This window comes from Trachemys scripta, chromosome 2 (assembly GCF_013100865.1).
Source record: "Trachemys scripta elegans isolate TJP31775 chromosome 2, CAS_Tse_1.0, whole genome shotgun sequence".
NCBI classification, from domain to species: Eukaryota; Metazoa; Chordata; order Testudines; family Emydidae; genus Trachemys; species Trachemys scripta.
In genome coordinates, this window is record NC_048299.1 from 765,031 (window position 1) to 778,110 (window position 13,080).

General features: G+C 45.2%; 1 protein-coding gene and 1 pseudogene across 1 annotated transcript; one reads left to right on the forward strand and one right to left on the reverse strand.

Moving 5' to 3' along the window:
• Positions 1–678: 678 nt before the first annotated feature.
• Positions 679–12,840, forward strand: LOC117871884 (GTPase IMAP family member 1-like). The gene is made up of 3 exons (XM_034759683.1): positions 679–1,206; positions 1,309–1,357; positions 9,954–12,840. Exons 2-3 carry the CDS (start codon positions 1,315–1,317, stop codon positions 10,715–10,717), a joined length of 807 nt encoding a protein of 268 aa, XP_034615574.1. The 5' UTR covers positions 679–1,206; positions 1,309–1,314; the 3' UTR covers positions 10,718–12,840.
• Positions 7,326–7,633, reverse strand: LOC117871888 (annotated as a pseudogene).
• Positions 12,841–13,080: the final 240 nt, after the last annotated feature.

Genomic DNA, 13,080 nt, shown 5'->3' on the forward strand with positions numbered 1-13,080 from the left:
GCATCGAGGTTTGTTGCATGGGTTGGTTCCTGAGTTAGAGTTGTTATGGTGCGGTGTGTGGTTGCTGGTGAGAATATGCTTAAGGTTAGTGGGTTGTCTGTGGGCGAGGACTGGCCTGCCTCCCAAGGTCTGTGAAAGTGAGGGATCATTGTCCAGGATGGGTTGTAGATCACTGATGATGCGTTGGAGAGGCATCATATGGCAATATACAAAAACCTGTAGGAGAACACTTCAACCTCCCTGGCCACACAATAGCAGATGTAAACGTAGCCATCTTACAGCAAAAAAACTTCAGGACCAGACTCCAAAGAGAAACTGCTGAGCTTCAGTTCATTTGCAAATTTGACACCATCAAATCAGGTTTAAACAAAGACTGTGAATGGCTATCCAACTACAGAAGCAGTTTCTCCTCCCTTGGTGTTCACACCTCAACTGCTAGCAGAGCACCTCACCCGCCCTGATTGAACTAACCTCGTTATCTCCATACTGATTTATACCTGCCTCTGGAGATTTCCATTACTTGCATCTGAAGAAGTGAGGTTCTTACCCACGAAAGCTTATGCTCCCAATACTTCTGTTAGTCTCAAAGGTGCCACAGGACCCTCTGTTGCTTTTTACAGATTCAGACGAACACGGCTACCCCTCTGATACTTGTCCCCTTCAAAGTGTCTTAATTTGTGCACCCAAAAATGTAAGCACCTAAATTGACTAGTCACTTTTGAAAATCCTGGCATGTGTTTTAGGAGCACAAATCCCATTGATTCTTAAGCCACCTAGATGAGTTTGAAATGACCCCCCCCACACACACACACACACACACACGCGCGCGTGCACTTTTCCGTGTGTTTGTCATTGTACAGTAGATCTGGCATAGAGGTCACCAATCATTATAACAGTGTGAAGGGCTCCGCTTGCACTTCCCCATCTCCTTGTGTTCAGACTTTCTGCAGAAGGGGTAGATGATGTCATGGGTGGACTGGACGAACCAAACAAGCTGAGTCGGGGCTTTGATTAACCTTCATGGTCTCCATGCAGAATTTTCACACAATATTTAAATAATTCCAGGAAGGCAGGATCCCTGAGCACCTCAACATTGTAAAAAGTAACTACATAAAAAAAAAGGAGAGAGAAAAAAATACTCTTCAGACAACTTTTGATTCTTGCAACAAATCCTTCTCAATTTCTGGTGATCTATACTGCACAAAGGTATGTAAGGAGATATCATGTTTTAGCTCTCTATTTGTATTTGCTACACTTCTAGGTGATTATACATTTCTAAATGGTGCTGTTTTCCCATTAATATTTCAGAAAAATATGCTGAGAGATCAGCAGGCAGCAGATGAAGAAGCTCCCCCTGGTAAGAAAACAAGATATCGTATTTTGCCCTCCCTTGTGCCATAGGGCTCATTTCAGATTTTCCTGTGTTCTAGATAAAGGAGCAAACACACACGCTAATAATTATACCAATAATGGCTCTGGCAGGGATTAGTCCTTCAAACCCCACATAGGGGTTTTCCTCTGGTTACAAATTCATAACACCTTTTCTTCAGAACAAGCACACTCATGAAATGTTTAGTCCCTCCCTTATACAGTGTTGAACTTTAATCTGGGAATGGATAAATCATAGAAAATGGTTCTATCCTCGGGGAATAGCTTCAAAAGATTGGGTCTTTGCATAAACGGGGAAGGTATTTGCATTCACCTCCCCCTAGATACTTTCCAGGAAAAGTCCACTTCACATATATTGTCCCCAAAGACCATTCTTGTCTGGCACATCATTTGAAGGAGTCCTTTGAAGCTCAGAACACTTCCCTCCTAGAGAAATAAATTAATGGAGATACCCTATCTCCTAGAACTGGAAGGGATCTTGAAAGGTCATTGAGTCCAGCCCCCTGCCTTCACTAGCAGGACCAAGTACTGATTTTTGCCACAGATCCCTAAGTGGCCCCCTCAAGGATTGAGCTCACAACCCTAGGTTTAGCAGGCCAATGCTCAAACCACTGAGCTATCCCTCCCCCCAAGTTGCATACAATCTCACAATAATAGATATCTTTGCATTTTTAAAGCAATGGACTCCAAAGCTACTTAAACTTAATCTGCAACACCAGGGAACAAAGGGGTGTGGAAAGGATATGGTTCAGGCTATGTCTAGTCATCTCATTTGCAGAGGAGAGCAGGAGCCCTTCACACACCCACTCAGATGCTGCTCCCTTAGCTCTGACTCATCTCCTGTTTAATTTGCCAGATTCAAGTTTACAGCTCCGTGCCCAGCACCCACCTTCCCTTCCCCTACTGCAGGGCTAGTCCAGGAGCACATGAAGCAGGGTCCGTGTGCTCTTAGCTCCACCATACTCTCCTCCACAGCCTCACTCCAACGACAAACACACAGGACACAGGGAGAACCGAAACTGGAAACATGTATTATGGGCTGAGCAGGACATTCCCTGCAATTCTTCAGTCTGTGGGAGACCAGAGCTCCCATTTCAATGGGAGGTAGGTGACCTGTGGGGACCTTGGCCTTAAGATTGTGAGACTCTCTGATACTCCAGTGATGGGGTTTTATGAGTACCTCAAGTAGACAGTGGCATTATGTAGGGAATAGCAGGAGGTGTGGAAGAATCGGCATTGGCAAAGTGAATGCAGTTCTGGATTCTGAGGACAGCAGACCTTGGAGTAAGTCCCACATCTATCAGATACCCTCTGTAGCAATGACAATCCATGTCCTCCTCTAAGTTGTCCTTGGACTTATGTTGCAGAGGACACCCCTTGTTCTTCATGCCTGAGAGATGCCTGACAGACACCCCAACACCATGAGCCCTGAATGAAATTCTAGCCTACAGTATTTGTATGGGAAAGCAGTCAGCTAATCCGTTCCCTTAACAGCACCTGTTTGACCCAACTCTACTTGTTAAGTCTGAAGGTCCAGAAATCTGGACATTTTATACTAATGATGGAATTCTCTCATTTGTACACTTGAGGAATATGCATCATGCCATGTGAATGTTTTGTCTTTCTTTAACACCTATATTCTTATTATTCCTATTCTCTCCTCTTACCATGGGATCAGTTGCTCTGCTACAGTGATAGGCATGCTATCACAATAATTTTCATTTAAATAATTTAATTATAAATAATTTAAATAATGTAACTAGACATTTAGGTGCCTTTAAATCCTAGTGGAACAAGCATAAGAATGAACTGAAGTTAAACACCTACCATTTAAAAGGCATTATTGGCTGTCAATCTTATGGGGTCTCACTCAACCTGGAACCTCCCATGGCCATATACCCTATGTCTAAGAGTTGAGCCCAGGAGACATACCCATACACATTGATTGAGCTAGTGTGCTACATATAAGGTGTAATCACAGCGACTTGAGTGCAGCAACCAGCTAGAAGCCCCAGGTAACTACCTGTCTAAGTCGCTAGGTATGTACGTGGGTGGCTACCCCCTTCTGCTGGTATGGCTACACACTATTTTTAGTGTGCTAATGATATCGGAACTAATGCAGGTGTGTCTCCTTGAGGTTAAATTTACCCCTCTAGCTCGAAGTGCAGACATATGCTAAAAGAGAAGGAGCAAGGAAGCCCAGACACCTCAGTGAAGGGGAAGAAGTGCTGTGTCAGTCAAGCCAAGGAACATGCCCTGCTAACTCTATTCATGTTACTTACTCCACAGGGGCCTCCTAAAGCAGGAACTCTCAAGATCCTGATCCCCAATCCCCAAAGTTACGTAAGTGCCTGAGTCTCGGTTTTAAGGCCCACTGAGGTCCACAAATCCTCCTAGGCACCTACATGTCTGCGTCTGGTCATTCACAGGCTGCCTCACCCTAGGCATGTGAATGCCTGAGCCCCAGCGCAATCCACAAACTGGGACAAGACAGGCAGAGGAGCTCGTTCTTACCTTCTTGCTGCAAGGCCCAGTCCAGGATACACACTCGAACATGCTTGCTAGATCAGGTCCCATTCAGAATCCAGAGGGAGGAGACAGCGCCTTCTAACGGTTAGCCCAGTGGTTAGAACGCTCACCCCGGCTGCAGGAGACCCAAGTTCACTTCCTCCCTTCTGCTTGCCAGAGAGAGGATTTGAACAGGGGTCTCCCGCACGTCTCAGTAGCATGCGTTAACCGTTAGAGCACAGGATAGTCTGGTATGAGCTCCCTCATCCCCTCCTGCTGAAGTTGTTCCACTGTGTATAGATACTTAGTCACGGGGCCAAAGAGAAGGAGAATGATTCTATAGTCCCATGGTTAGGGCATCCACTAGGAGATGGGAGACCCAGGGTCCATTCCCCCTGCACCAATGAGTATTTAATTACTAGCTGAAAGCCTATTGTGTTGCCTGGCTGTAATTCATAAAGCCAGGTGAAGTAACAGTGACTGCTGGGAGAAAACATGCGACAATAAACAGAGAGACTATGAATGCAAAACATGCACATTGTCAAATTGCAATGTATGCACACGTGACAGCTTTGACTCCTACGACCTCACTCAAATCTACCCACCTCCCAGTTGTCTCTTAAATTACTCAGGACAATTGTCCATGTTTTCACACAATTTTGACCCAAGATCTGTTTCACCAGTCTCAGTGTAGTTCTGCACGTATACCGTACTTGTTGCTTTCATCATAGTCTGTCTTTGGACATTGTAACTGCCCTCTAGTCCTCTGCTGAAAAGTCAAACTTTAATGTACACAAAAATGCAGACCTCTTCCTGGCTGGTCAGCTGGAGACTCTAATTGCCCTTTCCCCACCTCTAGCAGAGGGGAACTGCCAGCCATGCCCTAGTACTGTCCAGACCTAGAGGAAACAGTCTCTCCCTCCTACTGCTCTGGGGCATCTCTCCATGGGATCAAGCAGCAGCACTTCCCTGCTTCCAGCTGCCAGGGGGCTTCTCTTCTTACCAGCTCCTAGCAGCACAACTTTGCCAATTCCCCCTCTGCTGCCTCCCACTGCCCAAGGACCTTCTCTTTGTTCTGGGCCATACATGCAGGTAGGGTTCAGTGAGTGGCTTCAGCCCCGAGACTCTCGCACACGGCCCTGCCAACATGCCTGAAAACCAGAGAACCAGAGGGGCTTTTGGTGTCACTGTGACAGCTTCTCCTGCAGGTGCCAAGATCCTGTGAGTTATGATCAGCTCCTGAGAGCTGGCCACACTACCTTCTCTGGCTGCTCAGAAAGATCCCCTTCTGCACCATCTCCCCACCCCCAGTCTGACAGTAAGAGGTGATGGCAGCCATTTTAAATAAGGGACAATTTCTGAGTTGAAAATCACTGAGCACTTAACTAGTGGGCAGTGTCACGCTGCCAAACCCCAGTAATGATTGAACCTGGGGATATTCTGAACTAAAAGAGTCCCCAGCCATGCTTGTAGCTGTTTCCAGTGTGTCACATTCATTGTACAGACATTTTAGGCTTCAGAGCAACACACAGACAGAGTGACAATCCTGGAGCCTTCTTCTATAGATTTGTCCACAGTGGAACAGCTTCAACAGGAGAGACTGAGGTGTCCCACATCAGAATATCCCATTGAAGGGGGCCCAATGTTCTTGGGGACAGGCTGGCTACAGTATTCAGCAGAGCATTAAACTAAGAACAGAATGGGAGGGTAAAAAGAGGAAAGATCTGAGCACTCAATCTGTACAAAAATGAGATGTTGAGAAAAAAAATTAATCAAGGAACCACAGGACATGAAGACAGGAAATTCTTGAATTGTCTGTACACCAGTGCTAGTAGCCGGGGTAACAAAGAAGAGGAATTGGAATCGTTCATTTATGAGTATAAATTTGAGCTAATTGGTGTTACTGAAACCTGGTGGGATGATTCCCATGATTGGAATGTTAAAATCAACAGTTGTAACCTTTTTCAGCAATGCATAAGCGTCGACTTCCCCTCTGCCCTGTGGTTGCTCGACATCCCAGCCCCCTGGCCCCGCCCCTGCACCGCCTCTTCCCACCCCTGCACTGCCCTTGCCCTGCCCCCATTCCACCCCTTCCCCAAAGTCCCCGCCCCCCCACCTTTTCCCATCCCAGCCCTGCCACCTCTCCGCCCCATTCTACCCCTTTCCCCCAAGTCCCTGCACCTGCCCCTCCTCTTCTCCGCCTCGTCCTCTGAGCATGCCACGTCCCCGCTCCTCCCACTCCCTTCCGGAAAGTCCTAAGCACCGCCAAACAGCTGTTAGGGGTCTGGCAGGCGGGAAGTGCTGGGAAGGTGGGGGAGGAGCGGGGATGCGGTACGCTCAGAGGAGGAGGGGGCAGGGATAGAGTGACCAGATATCCCAGTTTTATAGGGACAGTCCCGAATTTTGGGTCTTTTTCTTATATAGGCTCCTATTACTCCCCACCCTCTGTCCTGATTTTTCACACTTGCTGTCTGGTCATCCTAGGCAGGGAAGAGGTGGGGCTGGGGGGAGCTTGCCTGCTGGTGGGTGTGGAGCACCCGCTAATTTTTCCCCATGGGTGCTCCAGCCCTGGAGCACCCACGGAGTCGGCGCCTATGATGGGCACATGTGGTGAAGGAGTTGCGTTCCATGTCAAAAATGGCATTACTTATTTCCGAGTCACTAATAACTTGGAAGAAAATGATCTTGAATGCTTATGGATCAGTGTCCTAAGAGATAAACCACAAGATGAGGTGTTCGTTGGTGTCTGCTACAGATCACCAAATTACAGTAGGGAAAGGTGTGTGATCATGGAGGAGTTCAATTTGAGTGACAAATGCTGGAGGTCTCATGCTGCAAATATAGAAACAGCCTTGGCATTTTTAAATATTATAGACAACAATTTCCTAACTCAAAAAGTGTTGCAGCCAACAGATGGGAGTTTAATATTAGACCTCATCTTGACAGATAAAGAGGAACTGATCACAGAAATAAAATGTAATGGTAGCTTAGGTACAAGTGATCATGACTTGACCACATTTATAATATGAAAACAGAATAAAGTCTAGAGCAGTGATAGTTAGATATATACATATAGTTAGACATATACATATATATATACACACACACACGGTTCTTTAAAAAGGCAATTTCACAACACCGGAAAATTAATTACATCCAACTCAGCCAGGAGGAAGAATTTATTCAGAAAAAAATGATAATTTGGAATAGTTTAAGAACACTTGATTAGATACCACAAATGGCATAATCCCACAATGGAGGAAGAAGGCTGTACTGGATTGATTAAAAAACTGACCTAGTTTAGAGGGTATGTGAATATATATACACACACACATTGTGACAAAGTCAGGCTGGTCAGCTGCAAGAGGGTGTGTGTGTGTGTGTGTGTGTGTGTAAAACTGATCTTTATTTTCCAGAAATATACAAACTTATTTTATCATTTCTCCATCTTCTCCTTCTTCTTCTACTCCTCTAATGTATAGGACGTTATTACATTTTATCAAAACTTCACCAAGGTGTCCTGACAATGCACCATCTATGTATTCTTCTGTGTTTGCAAGCTGCATCCGACAGACACCAGGTAGCCCTTGTACTCCATCCCCCACTTCAGCTTCACCATCACTGGCTTCCCCATCAGCCCATTCAGGAAGGGCTTGGGGTTCAGGGGCAAGCTCATGGTAACACAGTCTGGCACAAGGCAGTGGTAAAAACAAAAATTACTCATAGGGCCGCGCATGTGCCCGCTGGAGTCTAAGAGAAAGGCAGGAAGTTGGAAGGAAGATATATAAGCCCTAAAATGTTAAAAGAACAGGAGTACTTCTGGCACCTTAGAGGCTAACAAATTTATTAGAGCATAAGCTTTCGTGGACTACTGCCCACTTCTTCGGATGCATATAGAATGGAACATATATTGAGGAGATATATATACACACATACAGAGAGCATAAACAGGTGGGAGTTGTCTTACCAACTCTGAGAGGCCAATTAAGTAAGAGAAAAAAACTTTTGAAGTGATAATCAAGCTAGCCCAGTACAGACAGTTTGATAAGAAGTGTGAGAGTACTTACAAGGGGAGATAGATTCAATGTTTGTAATGGCTCAGCCATTCCCAGTCTCTATTTAAGCCTAAATTGATTGTGTCTAGTTTGCATATCAATTCTAGCTCAGCAGTCTCTCTTTGGAGTCTGTTTTTGAAGTTTTTCTGTTGTAATATAGCCACCCGCAGGTCTGTCACTGAATGACCAGACAGGTTAAAGTGTTCTCCCACTGGTTTTTGAGTATTTTGATTCCTGATGTCAGATTTGTGTCCATTAATTCTTTTGCGTAGAGACTGTCCGGTTTGGCCAATGTACATGGCAGAGGGGCATTGCTGGCACATGATGGCATATATCACATTGGTAGATGTGCAGGTGAACGAGCCCCTGATGGCATGGCTGATGCGATTAGGTCCTACGATGATGTCACTTGAATAGATATGTGGGCAGAGTTGGCATCGGGCTTTGTTGCAAGGATAGGATCCTGGGTCAGTGTTTTTGTTTTTTGTTCAGTGATGTGTGGTTGCTGGTGAGTATTTGCTCACAGATCTTGGGAGACAGACCTGTCCTCGCTTACAGACAACCCCCCAACCTGAAGCAAATACTTTCGAAAATTGTCCCTCTCCTACATTGCTCTGGCCTGCATCAGCTCCTTCCAGCCACAGAACCCTGGCCCTTTCAGAACCCGGTGAGGAGCGTGAGTCATGATTGTATGAGCCTAACTGCTCTCTAGAGTCTTTTATCTTCCCTCTAGTCAGTCAATGCTGTTTTCCTTTACAGTACTTCCAATGTAAGCCCTGGTCTACATTACAGAGTTAGGTTGATGCAAGGCATCTTATGTCGACTAATTCTGTAAGTGCCTACACTAACATTTCACTCTCACTGATGGAAACTCTCCCACTACACCGATTTAATATCTCCACCTCCGTGAGTGGCGTAGAGTCAACATCGATGTAGTTAGGTTGATGCGGTGTCAGTGTAGATACTAAGTATCAGAGGGGTAGCCGTGTTAGTCTGAATCTGTAAAAAGCAACAGAGGGTGTTGGTGGCTTTCAGAAGCCGTCCCACAATGCCCCACACTGACAGTTCACTTGGTGCAAGCACCCTTGGTGAGGACGTGCACTGCCAACACAAGGAGCTAAGTATAGACACGCACAAGAGATCTAATTACTGTAGACAGCTATGCCAACCAACATAAGTTAGGTCAACTTAATTTTGTAGAGTAAATATGCCCTAAAATCGGAGTCTGCACATGGATTTTAGAGCACTTTGAAATATGTTCATAAACCAGAAGTGTTCAGATTCAAGGACCACAGCATGTCCCTTGAGCCATCAAGCTACAGTGACTACACACTGCCTGCAAACTCCTCGCTTGCAACAGAGCCCCGTTGCTGCCGCACATGCCCATTTCACTCTCTCTGGAGCACCAGTTTGGACCAACCCATATTGGAGTTCTAAACTTTAGCCGCAATAACTGTTTCCGTATTCCTTCCCCAATGGAGACCTGGTGGGTGCACTCGCCGAGATCAATCCTGAGTGGGTTTATATCCCCGTTTAGGGAGGATCAGCATCACAGTCGGAGCCCCAGCTGCAGGCAAAACAAATCTTGGAAGAATCAGAAAGTGTTGATGTCACATGATATTTTTAGGGGCGCTTTCTCTCAGGAACCCCTGGCTCAAATTACCCCAAATGTAGATCACCGATCCTGCCCTAGATCTCCAGGAGGCACGGCAAATGTTGAGACGATCCAAGTGGGTTTTAGAGGATTTAGAACAGTCCTCCTTTAAACAATAAGTGACTCTCAGCCTTCACTATAGCAGTATCGCCACTCCATGACAGGGGTGGTGGCACTGAGACACAGGGAGGGGAGGTGGTTTAACCCAGGCCACACAGCAAAGCAGTGTGAGGCAAGATTGCACCCAAGAAATCCCTGTCATTGCTGTAATGTCAAAACATCAATCTCTCCCCCATTGCTGAACGTTGTTATCTCTGAAGTGACATTACCATTTTTGTTCTGAACAGATCCATATTACCACGGCCACTACGGGGAATCAGAACTGAGAATCATCCTTGTAGGTAAAACAGGAGCTGGGAAAAGTGCAACAGGAAACACCATCCTTGGCGAAAGAGTGTTTGCATCCATACTGGGAGCACAGACAGTAACTAAGATTTGTAAAGCCGGCAGTAGGATCTGGAATGGGAAGACGGTTCGAGTGGTTGATACTCCTGCAATTTTTGATCGAAAGATCTGTAGTACAGACACTTACCAAGAGATTGGTCGCTGTATCATGCTCTCTGTCCCAGGCCCCCATGCTCTGGTGCTGGTGACCCAACTGGGCCGTTACACTGAAGAAGACAAGGAAGCAGTGAGGAGAGTACAGGAGATTTTTGGAGTTGAGGCCATGAGGTACATGATCGTCTTGTTCACCCGAAAAGAAGATTTAGGGGGTGGTTCACTGAGTGACTATGTGAGACACTCAAATAACAGAGCTCTCCAGATGCTGATTCAAAGGTGTGGGGACCGATATTGTGCTTTCAATAACAAAGCAACTGGAGCAGAACAGAAAGAGCAGGTTAATATGCTGATAGAAATAGCTGAGCAAATGGTGTGGGAGAACGGAAACTCATATTATACTAGTGAATTATATTCCAAGGCAGAGGTGATGCTCAGTTATGATAATGGAAACTTTGAAGAAAAATGCAGAAACTTTGGAGAAAAAGTGAAACAGCACATAACAAACCAAAAAGCCAGAGCAGAAGCTGAGCATCGTTGGGTGTTAAATTAGGAAAGCATGTTCTTGTATAATTCCAGTTTATCTATGGAGACCTGTGATATTTGTGATATATGCTATATGTAGGATAGTATGTGCTATATATTGGAGAGGATGTGCTATAGGTAGGAGAGGATGGAGGTTCCTAGTAGACATTGTTTTTGCTAATGGCATGGAGAAACCAGCTGTCTTTCCATCATGAACACTCCCTACTTCTGAGATGAACTAGGCACAAATAGATTGAGAATCTTTCAGGATTATCTTCAGAATTTGGAAATTCCATACTTATCTGTATGGTAGACATTCTACCCTGCTGACAGATCATTGCCTGTTTCTTTCAATTTCTGGACAAACATCGAACTCCAATCCACTTTGCCCACCTCCTTTTTTTCCCTCCCGAATGCTCAGAAGCATTTCCTCTATGGTGTCCACAGCAACCTGTTAGCTGCTAGTCAAAGATTCAGTGAATTTTGTTTCCTGATGGCTTAGAAATCAGAAATTAAAAGCACAGTGACTGTCAGCCCGGCAGAGTACAAGTTATGGGTTACAGTATCTATGCCCAGTGGGGGTGGGGGACTGAGCTTTTAGTACTTTCGGTAAGTAAAGAGGTTTTTTTCCCCTTTGAACATTTTATTTAACCATTTCTATGCAATTTTGTTTCCTGGATTGTTAACACCCTGCCTTGGTGGAAGTGCGGCCGATACTTACAGCAGCACATAGACAGTTTCCATCTCTTCTCATTACCCCGATGAGCATTAGCTGTATGTGATACTTGTAAGTACAGTTTTCTGGACTTTCCCTGACTACAGCATGTTGGGGGTAGAAGTGAGAGAGAGAGAGAGGAAGGATCGACTCCGGCGGCATGGACCGTTCAGCCTATGATCGCTGTTTTATTGCATCAGAGTTGTTACAAGCTTGCAAGCCGTATCGCTCGTTCACCTCCCCCACATCCTGAGGAGAAAGCCCAGCTTCTGGTTTCAGGCTTCTGTCCACAGTTTTACTCAGACAGAACCGGTGCCCCACATCCTGGGTTTGCCTTCTGCAGTTTACCAGATGGGGCTGAGGTTCAACAAAATCAACCCCCCACATAGCATACTACATATTAAACATTACATTAAACATATAATCAAACCCCACAAAATAGCCTGGCTACATTGCATTCATACTAAACCTCCTTCATGATTTTTTAATGTATTTTTATGCTATATTTTGATTAACCACAACTGGGTTTCCAGAAATTTTGGGTAACTCTACTTAATTCATCTTTAACTCCCTACTTCAAATTAACTCAATTAAATTCTGCTGGCTAGTCTAAGTAGCACTTCAAGCTATACATGTGTGTATAGAGATATATACCTAGAGGTAATAATTAACCCCTTAACCGGTTTCAATGATTACTTAAACAAGTCCCAAGAAACAGCAGAGAGAAGAGGGGTCAACTCCGTCTCTCTTCCCTCGATGGCTAATGTGCTCTTACCTGATCGAGAGGTTGTTACCCAGTCGGGACCTACCAAGCAGCAAGGGGGAGGTTGCTAGTAGACGGATCTGGTCACAGCCTGGGAGAGTTGAGGGAACTGAAATAAGGTAGCTTGAACCGTACAAGTTCTAAGTTACTGCAGCCTTTTGGCAGCAATAAAAAACATAGATTAATCAACTCCCCTGCTATCACGGAGTATGGGTTACCGAGCCCTGTGCAGCCGCCATTTTTAATTTCAGGTACCGTTATATCACAATTCAACTCAAAGCCTCCTTTACATGTTTACAAAGGAATCTCCTTGTGAGAATCTAAACCCCAGTGACTAGTCAATAATACGCAATAAGGATGCCCTTGGAGTGCAATGAGGGGTCCTTACACAATTACAATATCCATAGAGAGCTAATGGTGAGAGACAGGGGGTCACCCACAAGGCATACCAAGTTAGTCTGATGGTCAAGACCACGAGCACTCCTTTGTGTCTATGTCTACTATTTCCCCCTAGAGGACATATTCCTCCCTCTACTGCAGAATTTATCAGTTAAGAAAAGTAGAAATAATATACTACAGGCAAAGAAATAGAAAGGATTTCCATAAAATGGAAACTCTTTGTTTCCCTGTTTGATCCTCACCCTTGCTAGTGGAAAAGTACCAGCAGTTCAAGATGGCGTTTAGTACCAGGTGACATGATCACTTGCGTCTGTAGTGTCACAGCCGCCATGAGGCAGAGGCTGTTAGAGTGTCAACAGAAAGACTATGCTCTTTCACAGTCCATTGTCCTTGCAGATGGGCCATCAGCCCTGTTTGACTTTGACTTTGTTGTACCTGAAGGGTTAGATGTGGTTTGCGTGTCACTCAAAGTAGCACATTTGAAATACAGATACATAGTCAATATTCCTAACTT

Coding starts and splice junctions, on each gene's coding strand:
- LOC117871884 (XM_034759683.1), top strand. CDS start 1,315: ATGCTGAGAGATCAGCAGGCAGCAGATGAAGAAGCTCCCCCTG. Junction 1,358..9,953: donor AGATGAAGAAGCTCCCCCTG/GTAAGAAAACAA, acceptor TGTTCTGAACAG/ATCCATATTACCACGGCCAC.